Source organism: Schistocerca nitens, chromosome 11, assembly GCF_023898315.1.
Source record: "Schistocerca nitens isolate TAMUIC-IGC-003100 chromosome 11, iqSchNite1.1, whole genome shotgun sequence".
NCBI lineage: Eukaryota > Metazoa > Arthropoda > Insecta > Orthoptera > Acrididae > Schistocerca > Schistocerca nitens.
The window spans coordinates 26,370,938-26,391,213 of NC_064624.1; the positions used below are offsets into that span (position 1 = coordinate 26,370,938).

At 41.5% G+C, this 20,276-nt stretch overlaps 1 protein-coding gene across 3 annotated transcripts in view; it reads right to left on the reverse strand.

Annotated features, from left to right (window-relative positions):
* Positions 1-380: 380 nt before the first annotated feature.
* Positions 381-20,276, reverse strand: part of LOC126213391 (putative zinc finger protein 66) — a 71,297-nt gene continuing 51,401 nt past the window's right edge. For 2 of the 3 annotated variants that reach the window (XM_049941095.1, XM_049941094.1), the window contains 2 exons: positions 2,308-3,528; positions 381-1,803 (listed from right to left, as the gene is read on the reverse strand). In XM_049941095.1, coding sequence (XP_049797052.1) covers positions 1,494-1,803; positions 2,308-3,528 — 1,531 coding nt within the window. In that variant the 3' untranslated portion in view covers positions 381-1,493. The remainder of the gene's footprint in view (positions 1,804-2,307; positions 3,529-20,276) is intronic. The other variant, XM_049941096.1, reaches the window with a different exon arrangement.

Genomic DNA, 20,276 nt, shown 5'->3' on the forward strand with positions numbered 1-20,276 from the left:
GAAGTGGCTGAAAGGTGATAAATCCATAACCTTATGAAATGATGTAATAAATATACACTTCAACACCAATCATGGAAGTCAGATGCTTTCCTGCTCTGTAAAGCTGGACATGAGGCAATATGTGGCTTATCTAATGAGGGATAACAATGCTAGAGCAGCCATACACGTTTTTGAACAGACAATTCAATGTACATGTACATTGTTGAACATGGGGCTCTACAACATATGGTCACTGTATGTTTCCATATCGATCCACTAAAATGTTCAATTGCGACTGCAGTGGGCATGGGATCACTGAGGCTGGAATGAAGGTCATTGCAAATGTCAACTATCAGGATGGGTGACATTTCCTGTTACACCAGGTCAGTTGTACATCCAGATATGCTATATAGGTGAATGGCACCAGATGGAGGGCGCATTATGCTATGGGGCAGTCACTTTGGTTCCTTTGGGACATTTGGTAGTAATAGAAGCATCATGATAGTTGCAGACTATGTGACCTTTATTGCAACTGCATTCCTGGTGAGCTCTCCCATGCTGAAGGCATCTTTCAGCAGGATAATTGTCCATGTCACACGTGCAGAATGACTCCACATTGGTCTGAGTAGCATGGTAACTAACACCGATATCTGGACCACACCATTTAGCTGATCTCAACGTGTGGAATACAACTGGTGCAACATAAACCCAGAAACATGTAAATGATATGTCAAGCACTGTGTTCCAAAGGTGGACAAACATGCTATTAAGCAGGTTGCTATATTTGTTGTTACGCGTACTTATGCAGGATTAGTACTAACAGAACATAAATGTACACACTATTAATGACACAGCAAATCTCTTGAGAAAACATGTCCGAGTAAAACAATTATTATAATTGCGTTTCTCCAGTTTTGAGGTTACCATTCTGAATGAAGCAAGTGCCATGAATATATTTTTACTGTCACTGTTTCCAAAATACAGAGATACAAGTACTACATGATGACTTTGTTTGGAATAATAAACAGCAAGTCATAACATTTCCTTGAATATTGCATAGTACTTACGATTACTGACAAATGTAAGGATTTATCACAATTCACAATCTTCTTGTCTCAAGATCGATGGGAAAAAGCAGCAGTGCTAATGACAAAAACACATTTGATTCATGTTTCTGGAGTATTTAAGATTACCATTGCTTGACATGTAAAGCGGCAGATGCGGATTTATATATTGTCACATTTTTTCACAGTCCTACCACATTTTAATTTTATTTCACAGGTAATACAATTTACTGTCCCCCTGCCACTTTTATTGTTTTATAGGCCTTGAGAGCACCAACCAGGAAAATCTATTTGTCGTAATTTCTTTTTGATGTGAAGTAGTACATGTGTCTTGAGAGTTCCCACCTGAATGAAACTTTTGTCACATCACATTTGTGAGGTCTCCTCCTAATGTGTTCTGAAGTATGTGTCTTGAGATCACCTGATCTAGCAAATGATTAGCCACAAATCTCAATTGTGCGGTTTCTTTAATGTGTGAATTAATATGTGACTCTCGAGATGACCTGACTGGGCAAAAGATTTCCCACATATCTCACATTTGTAAGGTTTCTTTCCAGTGTGGATTATTGTGTGTATCTTGAGTGAACCTGATGTGGCAAACGATTTGCCACAAATATCGCATTTGTGGGTTTTCTTTCCAGTGTGAATTAATACATGTGTCTTGAGATTTCCTGACCTAGCAAAAGATTTCCCACAAATCTCACATTTGTGGGGTTTCTTTCCAGTGTGAATTAATACATGTTTCTTGAGATCACCTGACCTAGCAAAAGATTTCCCACAAATCTCACATTTGTGAGGTTTCTTTCCAGTGTCAATTAATGTGTGTGTCTTGAGATCATCTGACCTAGCAAAAGATTTCCCACAAATCTCACATTTGTGGGGTTTCTTTCCAGTGTGAATTAATACATGTTTCTTGAGATCACCTGTCCTAGCAAAAGATTTCCCACAAATCTCACATTTGTGAGGTTTCTTTCCAGTGTGAATTAATGTGTGTGTCTTGAGATCATCTGACCTAGCAAAAGATTTCCCACAAATCTCACATTTGTGGGGTTTCTTTCCAGTGTGAATTAATACATGTTTCTTGAGATCACCTGACCTAGCAAAAGATTTCCCACAAATCTCACATTTGTGAGGTTTCTTTCCAGTGTGAATTAATGTGTGTGTCTTGAGATCATCTGACGTAGCAAGAGATTTCCCACAAATCTCACATTTGTGAGGTTTCTTACCAGTGTGAATTAATGTGTGTCTCTTGACATCATCTGACCTAGCAAAAGATTTCCCACAAATCTCACATTTGTGGGGTTTCTTTCCAGTGTGAATTAATACATGTTTCTTGAGATCACCTGACCTAGCAAAAGATTTCCCACAAATCTCACATTTGTGAGGTTTCTTTCCAGTGTGAATTAATGTGTGTGTCTTGAGATCATCTGACGTAGCAAGAGATTTCCCACAAATCTCACATTTGTGAGGTTTCTTACCAGTGTGAATTAATGTGTGTCTCTTGAGATCATCTGACCTAGCAAAAGATTTCCCACAAATCTCACATTTGTGGGGTTTCTTTCCAGTGTGAATTAATACATGTTTCTTGAGATCACCTGACCTAGCAAAAGATTTCCCACAAATCTCACATGTATGAGGTTTAATTCCAGTGTGAATTAATGTGTGTATCTTGAGATTGCTTGACAAGGCAAAACATTTCCCACAAATCTCACACTTGTGAGGTTTCTTTCCAGTGTGAAGTAATACATGTTTCTTGAGACCACATGAGATCGTGAAAGATTTCCCACAAATCTCACATTTGTGCGGTTTCTTTCCGGTGTGAATTAATATGTGAGCCTTTAGATTACCTGACCGGGCAAACCATTTGTCACAAATATCACATTTGTGAAGTCTTTTCCCGGTATGAATGGAACTTTTTTTCTCTCTATCATTTGTCATGTGTGTGTTACACACGTCGTTAGAGGGCTTCTTTGACACTTTCCAAGTTTCCTTACATGAAGACTGCTCACTGTGCTGTGTGACAGAAACTTCTGGCTCGCTATCCAACAAGGTACTGCTTTGATGCTCATCACTATGGCCATATCTTTCATCACTATCAGCAGTTAAAAATTGACAATTCTCACTCATTCTCATATGCTTTTTCAAGCCAACATTACTGACAAATACCTCACCACACCACTTACAAACATACAAATGTGGTTTCGTTCCATCATTGTGCATAAACACATGCATTATGAGCCTGTATTTTGAAGGAAAGCTCTGTTGGCAGAAATTACAGCTATATACATGTAATTCCTTTTCCCTCGTACTGCAATCATATTGGGTGGCAACCGAGCATTCCTTATCAATAGTCACATCTTCTGTATTGGTACTGAACCCATGTGTTGACTTCTCCATGTCTATCACCAACTCTTCCTGGACCAGTCTACGGTGACAAGTTTCCTCACATGATATGCGGCAGCTCCCACCAGTAGTCTGAGTAAATCTGAAGAGTGAGGAGGATAATGTTAATTAAGATATACAACAAAGAAACAATATTTGAGTGACCATAAATTCAGTACTATAGGCCACAAATCATAAAAGTGAATAAGAAATTACATATTCAGTAACTGTTACTGACGTAAAATTACAATATTACAGCAGAAGCTAAAGACCGATGAGGTAAAAATGGTTTAAAACGAAAATAACCAGATGGAATTCAATAATGATTAATCTGAATCACAGCCTACTTGATCTGAAATTTTTAGATGAGAATTAAAATACTTCACTTTCACGTTACAATCTTTTTAAAATACAGTGCTAATAGTTAGTAATCTACACCAATTAAAGGTATCAAAAAATATATCGGTTACAAGTTTTAATTCAAAATTCGTAAGTTCATGGTATTTCAGATTTATTTAAGAGAAATAATTTTTAAATATTACTCTTCTATTATCTTAGCTCTGTAAGTGCATTCTCTTTGTTTCGTCAACACTTTCACCATTAGAAACGATAGATTTATTTCACCTAGTAAACATTTTTTTTGTTTGATTCCCAATAGGTCAATAACTAGTGCAAGCATCAATATTTTGATTAGGTATCTAGAATGGATGTTGATCAGCTGGATAATAACGGTTCATGAACAAGAATCAATGTCACATCAATCAAGGGAAAAATTTGCATACTGATGAATGAATGTGAATGACACACTTGCAGATGGTTTTAATCTAAAACTGTTTTTGGCACTGCAACTTATATGAAGCCTTCCACAAATGGAAATACTGTCTGAACAGATGGAAATGGATGCAAATTTTCCAGTACACTTGGAGTGAGCCTTTTTGAAAATTTTTACATCTTCCCAACATCTTGTCACCTAGCATTGCAGAAAACTGTTGACTGAACGATACATATAAATGGCCACATCATCACCCATCAAACAATGAAGGCTAACACTACATATTGAGTGGCGGTGATAACAGCTGATGCATGAGCTACACCTGTAGTATCTGGGTTTCATTATTATACCTGCAGTTAAACCGTTTCCCACAGAACAGAAACGTGTGATGCATTTCAGGTCCCCAGTATGTACATGGTGTTGGACATGAAAGATTAAAAAATACTGAGGGCCTGCATGCTTCAGTGGTTTCCTTGTATTCTGATTGTGACATCTGAATTTTTTTGCAATGTGTTTGATGTATAGTTTTGTTTGGTATGGTATCTGACAAAATTCGAGTGTTTTTAACTACTAACTGCGATCACACGTTTTTTTTTTTCAAAGTAACTGGTATTATAATGAAGTGTCAGATTCCTGAACTTAACAAAATAGATGACAAGGGGTTATTTTTAAGAAATACAGTGCGAAATTGTGATTTAGTGAGTTTCAGTGCGCGATGTGCCAGCCTCATGGCAAACAGCTGATGAAGGCCAGCCAGCGTGTTATGCAGGTGACACAGTTTTGTAACGAGCGTCAGTATGTATGTACATATGCAGCAGCCATCAGAACACAGCATTAGCAGAATTACGCAGGTGCGTGCCGCGTGTGGCGAAGTTGCGTTAGCCAACTCATCAAGAACCCTCTAACGAACACGCCGCTGTGTAACCGGCGGATTCAGCAGTGGTCTACACTATTTAAGGACATCAGAGGTGGGCGTCGGCATTCGGTTCGACCGATTGGGCGTTTGGTTGCTGTTAAGACGTCATCAGTGATGCTGTCCATGTCGCTGTCCCTGAGGACCGGCCGCCAGGGGGCGTTGCCCGCTGCTGCACCGGCGACTCCCGGCGTCATCACGAGCCACCGCGTCTGCGAACTGGGCCGTGCCTCGTGCTGCTAATCTCCTGCCTGCACAACTGCTGACCAAGCACAGTGTCGCATTCCCCGGACTGCAAGCATCAGCACGTCTCCACCACAACACAAGCAGTGGGGCTGAGCTACCGGAAAATGTATTGGAAGAACCAAAATAAAGAGGGAGATTGTTAAAAACAGCCACCTTCTTCTACCCAGCCACGCCCTACAACCCTGACCATGTCACCCGCTCCAGTCATCCTATAACAAGTGGTGTCAGTCAGGCAACCTGCGCATCACACACTCCTGTTACAATTGGTGACAGTAGTGGTCTTCTCCCTGTATTTGCACGAAATTGTGGGTGGTAATCGACGAGGGTATGTGGCATTTGAGAAGGGCAACAATGGATCAGCAACTCCTGCAACATGACAAGTGCCAATTTTTCGTTTGGTGGTTTGTCTGAACCTGTAGCATAGTCCGTCTTCACTTATTGTTCTTCTTTCTGGGCTTACTGTAGTCTTGATTCGATAGCTGGTAGTGATGGAGCAGTCTGTGTCAGCCGAGGTGGCTATTCAGCAGCTAATTGAGTGAGTGTCGGAATTAGAGATAGAGCTTGCTCGGTCTAAAGAGGCGAGCAAAGAATGGTTTCCTGTTAATGCAGTAATTCTTGACACTAACGCTGCATCTTTGGTCACCCCTTTCTCAGGAAAAGCTGGGGAGGATTTTTTTTTTTTTTTTTTTTTTGAGAACCATAGCACGGCCGTTAAACTGGGAAACTGGGGTGCAAAAATGCTTTTGCATGTGGCTAAGTTGAAAGTAACTGGGGATGCCAGAGTGTACGTTACATGCCATGAAGCATTAAGGGATGCTCGGACATTTGAAGTATTCAAAAAAGGGTTGCTGGAAAGATATCAGAGGAAAAATACGTCTAGATATTATCGGGAACAATTGAATAGAATGTATCAAAGGAATGGGGACCCAATAGAAGCCTTTGTAGATCGAATTCGAAAAATTAATGTTAATACCTATGAGCTAACGGATTCTGATAGGGTTAATGAAGCCATTCTCCAGGAAGCTGAGCAGAGGTCACTAGACGCATTTTTGCAGAGAATACAACCTGAAACCTTCCACAAGATTAGGATGGAATTCCCTAAGACTTTCAAAGAGGCAGTCGGAATCGCTGTGGCGTTAGAGGAAGTTGAAGCAGTAACAAAGACGCAGGACAGGAAAGCAGTGTTTAATGCAGAAATAAAATGTTTTGGATGTGACCGGATGGGACACAGACGCGTTTGCAAGAAAGTGCAGTGCAGGAAATGCAGATGTTGGGGTCATATGGAGCGTAATTGCAATGGGTCCTGGCAGAAACATGATAGGAAACCGCAAGGTGGGCCTCACCCCCCTCAGTTAAATGGGGCATGGGGTGGTGTGTCCACTGTGCAACACCCCCGGTAAGAATTAATGCTAGTGCAGAATCAGTGGCTGACTTTTTTTCTGACCGGCTTGGGGAGGGGCAGACCATGCAAATTTTTATTGGATACCGGGTCTCAGGTATCTGTGGCGAGTAGAAATGTACTCGGTAAAGAAGTATTAAAACCACCATGCTGGGCGTTAAGTGGCGTGGGTGGGGGACAGGTGAAGTCACTCTGATCAGCGGTGTTAAACTTCCGAGCGGAAATGAGGAACTTCCAGGTGAAGGTAGAAGTTCTTCCACCTGTTGGCAGCAGCCACGATGTCATACTCTTATTGGATTTCCTGGTTGCGCATCATGCAAAAGTTAACCTGGAACGGCGTACAGTAGAACTGGATGGAATACAATTTTGCCTAGGTTCTGAAGCCAAAAAACCATTACTGTCGAAGGAAACGCCCAGACGTCGGGTGGGCCACCTAAACTGCGTAAAAGGTCCCTTAGGGTTAATTCGCAGGATACTATACCGAAGGGTACAGGGAAAATAATCTGGGCAGATGTTGGAGCTAGTGTGCCGGTAAATTCGTTGTGTGTCGTTGAACTTTTGAGATTGAGCCACTGGATAAAATGAAGTGTTTTACACGCCGTAGCATGACCTCTGTGTGGGAGATAGAAGGCAAAAGGTTGAGACTGTCAGTATTGATAATTTTGGCCTTAAAAAGGTGCAGTTAGCATGGGGTACTGTAATACCGAATCTGAAGATAATAGGTGAAGTTGAACTGGATAAGGATTTTGCAGCAGATTAGACAATGCCGGGAGAGTGTCAGCTGGTCCGCACTGAGGGATAAAGTAGCACATTTAGAAGCGCAAAACAGAGAACTCATGGAGAACCTTTCGACAGAATATAAAGAGTTATTTAATTCTCATGGTCCACTGCCCGTCACACCGTTAGTTCAGCATTACATCTCCACTGGGAATGAAGCACCTGTGTAAACGTCCGTATAGTGTTCCAAAAAGTTTACAGCCTTTCACAGAAGACTTTATTAATCAACAGCTTAGGGATGGGATAATAGAAACCAGTACTAGTCCCTGGTCCGCTTCTGTCGTAATAGTGGGTAAAAAATCACCTGATGGGGGGCAAGGCATATCATTGTGGTTATAGTTTCACCGAGTCAAAAAACTGTATCGGATGCATACCCAATGCCTAATATCACAAACTCTGGATAATTTGGGTCAGTGTCGGTACTTCACGACCTTGGATCTTCGAAGCGGGTACCACCAGTTGGTAGTCGCCCCGAAAGACCGACCGAAAACAGCTTTTTCAACACCTACAGGTAATTTTCGTTGTCGGCGATTTCCTTTCGGACTCAAAAATGCTCCGGCAACCTTCCAACGGTTACTACATAGCGTGTGACGAGGGCTGAAACCTAATCAGTGTATGGTATATTTGGACGACATAATTGTTTTCTCAAAGGACGTGCAAGAACATGTGCGCTGTTTGCGCGAAGTTTTCGATCGTCTGAAAGCAGTGCAGTTAACTCTTCATATGGAAAAATGTCATTTTTTTGTTGCAAGAAGGCCGTTATTTAGATCATATTATAGGACAGGAGGCTGTCCACACGGACCCAAAACTTGTAGAGGTGGTAATGAATTTTCCGACACCTACAAAAGTAAAGGAGTTGCAGTCTTATTTAGGTCTCACCAATTTTTACGGGAGGTATATTCCAAAATTTCCAGAAATTGCAAGGCCCCTCACGCAGTTGTTGAAGAAAGGAGCAAAATTTCGCTGGTCAGCAGCATGCGGAGAGGCTTTTCAAAAGTTAAAAAGGATGTTAACATCTAGTCCAGTTTTGGCTTTTCCAGACTTTAGTAAAAAGTTTATATTATCTTGTGACTAGCAATTTTGCTTTGGGTATAGTATTATCTCAGGAAATAGATGGGCAGGAGCACCCGATAGCATATGCTTCCAGACATTTAAACAATGCAGAAAAAAATTACTCAACAACTGAGGAGTTATTGGAATTAATTTTCGGAATAACCTATTTCCGGTGTTATTTGTATGGACGACGTTTCAAGATGATTACTGACCATGCAGCACACATGGTTTCATATATATGAAAGTGAAGTAACTGAACATTAAGAATGAACAAAAAAAATCCAAGTAATATGCAAGTAAGGTTTCAAAGAAATATTTTCGTATGTTTCTCAAAGTACTACAAATAAAAATTTTTAATTACAATTTTTTTACTGTGCCGATCTTTCTGGGAAACTTCAAGGATAAATAAATTTTGATGTTAATTATTTATCAATTGTTTGAGAGACCTCCATGTAGGCATTGTGTAGGTACTGGGTACTTGTGTCATATCCTTAAAATTTACTGCACAGCATTTCGTGTGGCAGGTACATTGATAAACTATTCATCTACATCTACGTGATTACTCTGCTATTTACAATGAAGTGCCTGGCAGAGGGTTCAATGAACCACCTTCAAACTGTCTCTACCATTCCACTCTCGAACAGCACACAGGAAATACGAGCACTTAAATTTTTCTGTGCGAGCCCTGATTTCTCTTATTTTGTCGTGATGATCATTTCTCCCTATTTAAGTGGGTGCCAACAGAATGTTTTCGCAATCGGAGAAGAAAACTGGTGATTGAAATTTCATGAGAAGATCCTATCGCAACGAAAAACGCCTTTGTTTTAATGATTGCCACTCCAATTCATGTACCATGTCTGTGACACTATGTCCCCTATTTCGCGATAATACAAAACGGGCTGCCCTTCTTTGTACTTTTTCAATGACATCCGTCAGTCCCACCTGATGCGGGTCCCACACTGCACAGTAATACTCCAGAACAGGGTGGACAAGTGTGGTGTAAGCTGTCTCTTTAGTAGACCTGTTGCACCTTCTAAGTGTTTTGCCAATGAATTGCAGTCTTTGGTTTGCTCTAACCACAATATTATCTGTGTGATCGTTCCAATTTAGGTTACTTGTAATCCCTAAGTATTTAGTTGAATTTAATGCCTTCAGATTAGTGTGACTTATCACATAATTGTAATGTAGCTCATCTCTTTTAGGACTCTTGTGAATAACTTCAGACTTACTTATTCAGCGTCAATTGCCACTTTTTGCACCATTGTATCTTATCTAAATCATTTTGCAAGTCGTTTTGATCATCTGATAACTTTACAAGACGGTAAATGACAGCATCATCTGCAAACAATTTAAGACGGATACTCAAATTGTCTCCTATGTTGTTAATATAGATCAAGAACAATAGAGGGCCTATAACACTTTCTTGGTGAACGCCAGATATTACTTCTGTTTTACTCAATGACTTTCCATCTATTACTACGAACTGTGACCTTTATGAAATGAAATCACGAATCCAGGCGCACAACTGAGGCGATATTCTGTAGGCACACAGTTTGGTTAGAAGACGCCTCTGAGGAACAGTGTCGAAAGCCTTCTGGAAATCTAAAAATATGGAATCAATTTGACATCCCTTGTCGATAACACTTTTTACTTCATGAGTATAAAGAGCTAGTTGTGTTTCACAAGAACGATATTTTCTGAAACCGTGCTGACTGACTGTCAATAAATCGTTTTTCTTGAAGGTACTTCATAATTTTTGAATACAGTACATGTTCCAAAACCCTACTGCAAATCGACGTTAGTGATATAGGCCTGTAATTCAGCGGATTACTCCTACTTCCCTTTTTGGGTATTGGTATGATTTGAGCAATTTTCCAGTCTTTAGGTACATATCTTTCTGTGAGCTAGTGGTTGTATATAATTGCTAAATATGGAGCTATTTTATCAGCATACCCTGAGAGGAACCTGACTGATATACAATATGTACCGGAGGCCTTGCCTTTATTAAGTTATTTAAGCTGCTTCGTTACTCCGAGGATATCTACTTCTATGTTTCTCACCTTGGCAGTTGTTCTTGATTGGAATTCAGGAACATTTACTTCGTCTTCTTTGGTGAAAGAGTTTCGGAAAACTGTGTTTAATAACTCTGCTTTAGTGGCACTGTCATCAGTGACTTCACCGTTCTTATCGCGCAGTGAAGGTATTGATTGCGTCTTGCCACTGGTGTGCTTTATGTATGACCAGAATCTCTTTGGGTTTTCTGCCAGATTTCGAGACAGAATTTCGTTGTGGAAATTATTGAAAGCATCTCGCATTGAAGTACGCGCCATATTTCTAACTTCTGTAAAACTTTGCCAATCTTGAGGATTTTGCATTCTTTTAACTTTGGGATGCTGTTTTCATTGCTTCTGCAACAACGATCTCACCCACATAGTGTACCATGGGTGGTCAGTACCATCACTTATTATTTTATGTGGTATATATCTCTCAATTTCTGTCGATACTATCTCGTTGAAAACATTCCACAACTTTTCTAAACTTATGTGATCAGATCAGGGTTGGAGACTGTCTTTTAAAAAGGCTTAGGAGCATTTTTATCAGCTTTTTTTAAATAGATATACGTTGCATTTCTTTTTGATGGTTGCAGTAATGATGGAAGTGAACATGTATTTTATCAACACACATACTACAGCCTGGACAGTAACACTGCTTATGGTTTACACCACATCTGTTAAAGATTTTGGCATGATAGCTATTACCTCTATTTTATTCCTTCCTTTGTTCTCTCAGTTCTCCAACTAAAGAGCTGTCAGTATGAACAAAAACAGTCTCTTATATTCGATCTATCTACACCGGTAACCTTCTACCCAACAACTAGTTGGGTTGGGGGATCAATGGGACTTCGCAACCTTTACTCAGTCTTTCGGCCGAGGCTGGTTGCGAAGTGCCATTACATACAGCCTAGTATTACGATGGGGTCGCCACTCCCAAAGACTAGCCCCTCCCCACCTCTGGGACATAATTAGTGTACCCAAACTGTTTTCACCTAGTGGTATCCATTGTAAAATGCGAATGTTTGCAAGCTGTGTAACTGAGGCAGAATATGGGGACCAGCCTGGCATTCACCTAGCAGGATGTAGAAAACCACCTAAAAACCACATCCACCCTGTTTTCATAACAAGAAGTCGATCCTAGGTGTTTTAAGTGATTATAATTAAACACAGTGTTGCAGGTGCTGTAGTGTGCACTCTATACATTGCAGGATGCTGTAACATTGTAGGATGTATATTAAATGGTGTTCTCACCGAGCATGCTGAAAAATAATTTTTCACTTTCCGCCTCCAGGTGAAAATATGGGCTAAAAGGAAAGAGAATGAGGTATTAGATAGGAAAAGAGAAGAACCATAGTGCAGGTAAAATAACCAAGGTTTAGCCTGAAAGACTAAACAATCTACTTCTAGAATATATAAATTATGGTAACTAAATGGAAACATTGATCGATTACGACTGTTTACAGCTTAAGCTGGTGAAGAGAATGCAGATCACATGAACAAAACATTATCGATCTTACCTAGGCTTCGAAAATTATGCATTGTTGAGTAAGTGTGGAGAGAGTTGTTCATGAGCTTTACAGACCTGCATGCAAAATATATCTGATAATACGAGGAATGGATTATGCATGGCAGGCTGATCGCTTGGATATGCAAAACTACTTACTATCACATAATGGCTGCAAGTACGTTCTCACAGTCACAGACACATACACATTCCAATTTCGCTTGGGCCTTACCTTTGAATGTAAAGACAGGGAAGGAGGTTTGAGAGGTTTCTGAACAATTGTTGCAGACAGGACTAAATCGACTGTCCATCAACCTTGAAGGCATATGATGGAAGTGAATTTTACGATAGACATTTCTAAGCAGAATTCGAGTTATGTGGGATAAATCACTATTCAACATTCTCATATTTGGAAACTAGTATTGTCATATGGTTGAACTGGGCCATCAAAAATGGAATGTGGAAGCAATTTAATCTTCAACGTATGTGCAAATGTTCAACATACAGCCACAAATCATTGACGAGTATAATCCCATTATTCACAATAGAATTAAGAGCAAACCTATTGAAGTCACAAACGAATTACAGGAAAGCTTTGAACCCATTATGTTCCTCATAGAGCGGGTCATAAAATGTCAAAGGAACTGGGCACTGATGAAATGGATTAGTTTCTCATCAGAGCTCAACAGCTGTGTAAACACCCAGAAATTGCTATGTAATTCGAAAAGCAAAGCTCAAACCGTGCAGTAGTGTGAGATGAGTGCTAGGAAACGTATCAAAAAAGTTGGAGGTGGTATTCTCGAGAATCTGCCATCAGAAGTTTGTATCTCTAGATACAATTTCTGTGGAGCTGGAACAAAATTGAAATAGCACCTAGCTAATGGTGACAAGGGTTTTAATGCATTGGACAATGTATACAAAGTGCACACCATCGCCTACACTACAGACAAAGATCACCGTATTGCAGGTATTTCAAGGACCGGATATTCATGTAGCACAACCTATTTCTGAATATGTGGTTGATAAGGCAATGTTTGCTAGAACTTAAATTGGATACTGGACTAACCTTCAACCAATACTGAATGCAGTTCACTGTATTCTAAAGAAGAAGAAAAACCTATGGGATGTTTAAAAAATTGCTGACAGCTGCAAAAGGTACCTTAAGGAAAAAAGAAGAAAGGAAATACCAAAGACATCTGGTGGAATAATTCTGTTTCTGATGCCTCCATTTGCTGGGCTGTCAGCTACTGCTTTCATTAACAAAGAGAGCTGATATATTTCAAGCAGTACACAAAGCCTGAAAAAGCGAAAAGTAATTACAAAGCAGCTAAAAGGCATAATATGACCGTGGAGGCCATCGCTATAGGTAAATGCCTATATTTACAATTCAGGAAATGGCTTTGGTTGTACATAAAAAAGCCCCACAGCAATGGTACTGGAAAAAAGGATTAAAAACACAGATTTGGCAAAACTCGTCAGCAAACTTAAAATCATGAGATTTTACAGTGTCTTTATGAACGGTACGCTGCCTGAGACAATGTGGAAATTCAAGAAACATGGAACTGTCAATTTAGATGTTGCTCGGGGTATGGAGCTCTTGGTGATTTAAGGCCACCTGAAGAACTGTGTTGTCACTTCACCAATAGGAACCAGCTGCTGTACAATGTTCGACGCTCCCCATACTTCAGTTCATACCTTTGAGGATATTTCTGCCTGATATTTTTCCTCAAAATTGCATAAAAACAAGTAGTATGCAAGTCTCCACGTCATTTGAAGCTGCGATGTAATTATGTTCACTCTAATCCTAATTGGTTTAAATCGAAAGCTAGTGATGTACAGCATTGACTGGCTGAAACCACATGAAAGCATAGCTAACATCACTGATTTAATAATACATTGCATCTAGGGAATTGGGAAGTTGTGTCAATACCTCCTGGCACTTGCAACACTGACAATTCATATGTTTACTTGAAATGTTTTGTTAAGGGATTTGAAGTATGGGGTCCACGCAAACGTTCATATGTTTAAATCAGAGATAGAAACAAAATACATTGAGGACTTCAGTCACAAATATTTAATAGGATGGCTACTAGGTTTCTCAGAGGGACAAGTGATGGTGCATAATACTGAAAATTTGAGTTATCAACTGGTGAACCAACTGCCAGTCAGTACATTCGTGTAGAGTGTAATATTGCAACGAATTTTGTACCTTGACGACAGATTGGCCCATACTATTTATGTATTTTTTCCTACAGTGGGTCCTGCGTATAAAAGTGAAGAAAATGAAGTCCACAATGAACATGGGTTGCTACACGAAGCTAAGGTGGCGAAGGGTTCACAACCATCAGGAATGTGGCAGGTACTGTGAAGTTAAGCTGCAAAGAAGAAGCCAAAAGCAAACTCCAAGAGGTACCTGAGATGAATGGCATGACCTGTACTAGCAGGCAGGGGAGTAATCGAATAAGAGGGAATAGGATGAGTGGTGAAAGAGAAATGGCATACCTATCCACTGAGGAAGACGACATGCCAATATGATTAGTTGTGCAGCATCTTCTGCATAGACTCTAAACCGGGCTCGGGTAAAAGCCACCAGTGGTGAAACATACTCCATGATGGTGGAGTGTGTTAAGACAGCAAATGATGGACAGAGGTGCAGAGGAATGAACTGAACACCCACAGTCTAGTTATGAATGGACATGGGACCTTTTTTTTTTTAAATGGAGGAGGGTGGTCTGAACCGCTCCCCTGGAAGTACCACTTAGGAGATGTAGGACACTGAGGAACTGGGTACCATGTACAGCCAGGTAAGAATACATGGGAGGACCAAGGAAGTTTCCTATCAGATATTAGCAACAGGAATTTTCTAGTTTCAATGACTGGAAGAACGAAAGGTGCAAGATGTAAAGATGGTGTAAGAAACTCATTACGCAGCCAAATATTCATAGAAAAGGTTTTGGCAGTGGAAAAGTGAAAACCACTGCCCATGTTTCACGAGAAAAGACGATAGGAACGACACTGAAGACGCCACACAAGGAGACAGGTTGGTGTGGAACTGTAACAGACTACAAAATCCTTGGTGAAAAGGAAGATGCCTATTGGGTAATTCCATAATATAGGCAATGGGGATAGCAAAGACAATGATACCCAGATCGAGCATTCAGGCACCCTGTTTTCCTGGATAAATGTGTGTGACAAAGTCAAACAATATAAACCTTGAGAAAACTTTGTGTTTTCAAAACTTCCTCTAGTAAATGGGGCAGATGGCCTCTAAAGTCCCACATGTACAGACTACAGAGGATACCAGCCCTCCAGCAGATGTATCAGGATGTGTAGAGCACATCTCTGCAAGTGAATCACATCGCTGCATGCTTCAGTCCACCAGGGACCAGGACACGCTACAGTAAACTTGAAGTGCACGGTATGGAACATTCTTCGGCGGTAAGGATAACATTTTGAAGATACTTTACGTGGTCATCACAGCTGTATAAAGGTCGTGAGGGAGGGGTAAAGCCCCCAGTCGGCCTTAGAAAGCTGCCAATTAAATTTGCACTCAGGTGGGGTAGGAATTGGCGCATGGATAGCACACACGAAGTGATCACTTGAGTATGTTAGAGGGAATGGGTCATTCCAGGTTGATATGGCGTGCATTGCTATGCTGTGATCTTGTTTGGAGTGCGTGCTATAATCGATTATAGTTCGCTGTTCTGGTGCTGGTGACACTCCGGTGGTGATTTGCTATTAAGTCGCTGGCGTGTGTTCATGGTGGCTGGTGGAAAGCGAGATGGTAGTCTGTTTCCGGGTATTGCATGGAACGTGAAGTTCGCTCTGCTGACCTGCTGGTGAATAGCGCTAAGGTGGTTGTGCCTCGCAATATGAGCAAAGTGGTCTGGGGCGGAGGCGCCTCGCCACTGTGCTGGCCATGCGGTGGTGATTAATTGGAGTCAGTGTACTTGTTCTGCCTGCCTGTCTGATGTGGAGGTCCGGTGGGGTCCTGTGATACTCTGGCCCGGAGACAACTAGTTGCTAAATTTTAGAGTTGTCTGCCAGGTTAGGGTATGGGCTTGGTTGGTTCTTCGTATTTTCTGCTGGAAGCTCCAGCAGCGGTTTCTGAACTTCATTCTGATGTGGGACGGCGTTGTTGGAAGTTTTTGCTTTGTGTGTGTGTGTGTGTGTGTGTGTGTGTGTGTGTGTGTGTGTGTGTGTGTGTGTGTGTCACGTTACGATATTTGTTGGTACTAATTTACTTGCTCAACTGGAGTATCTTATGGTTATCCTGCTGAGTGGGTCGTTACCCACCCGGTCTGCTCAGTGTAACCTTTGGCGGTGCCTGTATGATCCTTTTTGAAGGAATTCACGTAGGTGGTTCCTGTTACCTGCCCGGGGTTGCATTCACCTATGGTATATTTGGCATTTGATGTGTTAGGTAAAGTCTGCGTAAGAAAAGCAGTTTATCTTGTGTTGATATTATCTGTCGTGTGTTACAGAACATAACCAAGGTGCATAAGTGATGGGCAGATGTGGGAGGCATGTCAAGGAGCTCTCAGCGTTTATTTTGGGGACCGTTTCTAGTGGGAAGCCTCTGAAGTGTTGAGAGCTCACTCATTTGTGATTGCGTTGGGAGTTGCCCTTGCCTTTTGTTCGTATCAAATTATTAATTTGTTTGGAATAAACATGAAAGATCTAGCGACAGATATTGGGAGCGGCGTTGTTTTAGTTGCAGATCGTGCGATCATCTTATTCGGGCCTGTCCGGTGCCGTGGACACCCCGTGATGCTAAATGACGCCAGGGGAAGAGGAGAAAGATTCGGAGATGCAGGAAGATAAATTGGCCGGTTAATTGCCGGGCCATTCGTGTTGTCTCTCGCCCCTCCTCTCCTTACATTTGTGTGAAGATTGGGGATGAACAGATTTGTGCCCTATTGGATACTGTAGTGCCCATTCTATAATAGATACTAACTGGTATTTTGAATTTAATACATCGGCCCGTAGTTCAAATTTGCTTCTTATTGAGGTAAAACGTCGTGCGGCCAATCTACAGTTGTTGCCTATCCTCGGGGAACGTAAGGTTAGCTTATGTGCCAAAAAATTTTCTTGGCCGGTGAAGTTGTCAGTCGCCGAGCGGTTAAATATCCCATTGATCTTGGGATGTGATTTCATATACAAAGCGGGTCTTATTATAGATTGTTCTAGAGGCACATTTCATTTTCAGTTCCGACCTGGAACGAAATTGCCTTCTGTGATTGTAGACAGGGAGGAGGTTGCCAGGTGGTCTCTGTACAGGAACAACTCCCTGTTACGACCCATTTAAACTGTACCTCACTGACGCATTTCAAGCGTTGTTGATGAATTACCCTGAGGTGATGACTGATAAGGTTGGGGTAACTAGTTTGATTCAGTACAAGATCCGACTTATTGACAACACTCCTGTGTAAGACACCGTATAGACTGTCCCCTCTGAAGGTGTGCATTTTGAAAGACAAAATTAATCAAATGTTAGAAATGGGGGTCATTCATTATTCCACATCTCCGTATGCTTCGCCTGTGTTCTTGCTCCCTAAGCCAGGTAAAAGTGATAACCGGGTCATGGTGGATTATTGTCTTCTTAATCAGAAGGTTATATTGGAGTTGGTACCCTTGCCTGATCTCCATAATCTTTTCACCTGGTTTTGCAGCGTGAAAGTATTTACTGTAATAGATCTAAACCAAGCGTATTTTCAAATTCCCCTTAGTGAATCTTCTAAACCCGCCATGGCATTTACCACCGATTGGAGCTTATTTGAGTTTAATAGAGTTCCATTCCGTTTGGCTACAGGTGCCGCTGTTCTTTCAAGGCTTCTGGACAGAGTCTTGGGTGATACAAAGTTTCACTGCGTTGATAATTATTTAGACGATTTGGTAATTTACAGCGTGTCGTTTGAGGAACACCTTACACACGTGCAGTTGGTATCTGAAAGATTGCATAATGCAGGTCTGACGGTTAAGCCTTCCAAAATAAGTTTGTGTAAGACTAGTATTGTCTTCTTGGGGCATGTTGTCTCTGAAAGAGGTGTGAGGTAGATCAGGTACGGACACGAGCTATTAAGGAGTTTCAGTCTCCCTAAGATGAACAAGGTGTTGCCCATTTTGTGGGTATGTGTAATTTTTTTTCTTAAGTTCGTCCCTGATTTTGCCTTGTTAGCGGATCCCCTCAATCAGTTACGAAATAAAAATGCTAAGTTCCATTGGGGCTCAAAGCAACAAACTGCTTTTCTCGCTTTGAAACAGGCCATCGCTAATCCTCCAGTCCTTGCAGTACCCGATTTCAATTCGCAATTTATTGTGCAGACTGATGCCTCCCGGGGAGGAATTACCACCGTATTACTACAAGACCAAGAAGATAGTCAACGGCTATTGCTTATGCATCGCGTTGCTTATCCGATCCAGAACGAAAGTACTCTGTTTATGAGTGCGAGACTTGGTTGGTGGTGTTTGCCCTCGAAAAATTTTCATTTGACCTGGAACATCGCCCGTTTGTACTGGAGACCGACAATCAGGCTCTCAGTACGGTGGGCAGTTCGCATATCTGCCTTTTGATTCGAGGTTAGACACATTTGTGGTGCGGATAATACTGTCGCAGATGCTCTCAGTAGGATGTTCGTGGATGGGGAAACGGAGGAGGGAACTGAGATAGGAGTGGGGGCCTTACTGACGGAGGTTCTGGGGTTATTTTGGGACGTACCCCAGAAACAAATTGATGATCTATATTGTGGACCGTTATATAAGCGTCTTAAAGAAGGTGAAGAGGTACCGGGCCTTCAATTTCGCAATGCTATTTCATGTAAACAGGAAAAGGGTTCTGGGGAGTACAAATTGTGTATCCCTAAGGAGCTAGTAACTATGGTTATTAAATTTTTCCATGACACTGCGTCAGGAGGGCATATGGGATTTAGTAAGACCTTAAACCACGTGTGAGAGCATTTGTACTGGGCGGGTTTGTATACGAACGGTAGGAGTTTTGTTGTGAAATGCAACGAATGCAAGTGAGGCAAACCTGATGTAGGCCCCCGTACTGGATTTCTTCAGTCAGAAAGGGAGTCCAGTCCCATGGAGCGTCTCTATTGATTACATCGCCCCCCTACCTCGAACTAGGAAAGGTAATAAGTACATGTTGGTTGTAGTTGACATATTTTCGCATTATTCCTGGTTGTTGCCGACCAAGGGAGTCGTGGCAGATATTACTGTTCAGCAACTTGTTCGTGTTTTTTTCTTGGTTTGGCCCTCTGAGGATCTTGGTTAGTGATAACACCCCGGCTTTCTTGTCACGGCAATTTAAATATTTTTGTTTCTCTCAAGGGGTAAAACATATAACCACAACACCGTATTATCCCAAGGCCTCCTTTGCTGAACGAGTCAATCTTAACTTGAAAGCCACCTTGTGCATTTTTCATACTTGTTCCCCTAAAAGCTGGGACACGTCATTGCCATAGCTCAATCAGGCGTTTCTCTCAGCGTGTCACGAGTCAACCGGCAGTACGCCTAATGTGTTGATGTTTGGGCAGTCGATAAATTCCCCTGTGTCTAATTTGATGAATATTAATGATTTACTGCCCAGGGAAATTACTCCGGCACGCCTTTGTGAGAACTGGGACACAGCGAGGCGTAACATTCTGCGTGCGCACAATAGACAACCCAAACAGTATAATCGTGGTAGATGCCCCTTTAGAGGGAAGGTGGAGGGGCTTAGTTTTTGTCCGTAACGCATCCTCTTTGGGACATAATTAGATAAAAGGTAAGCAGCAACCTCCTTTCTGTGGGCCCTATTGAATAGAAAGGATTTTAGGGCTGGTTAATCTTTTGGTTAGGCAGTTGAGTTCTCGGAAGTTCTACTGCATCCATATAAGCCAAGTTAAGCTGGCTAGGGAACACGTGTAGGCTTGGCACAGGTGTTGTGTCAGAGGGAGCTCCATTCTGGACATTTTTGCTCCCCCCCCCCCCCAGCCAGCCCGTGGGTTTTGGGGGGAGGAGATTGATATGGTGTGTGACACAATCCTGTGATCTTGTTTAGAGTGCACGCTATAATCGATTATAGTTCGCTGTTCTGGTGCGGGTGGCACTCCGGTAGTGATTTGCTATTATGTCGCTGGCATGTGTTTG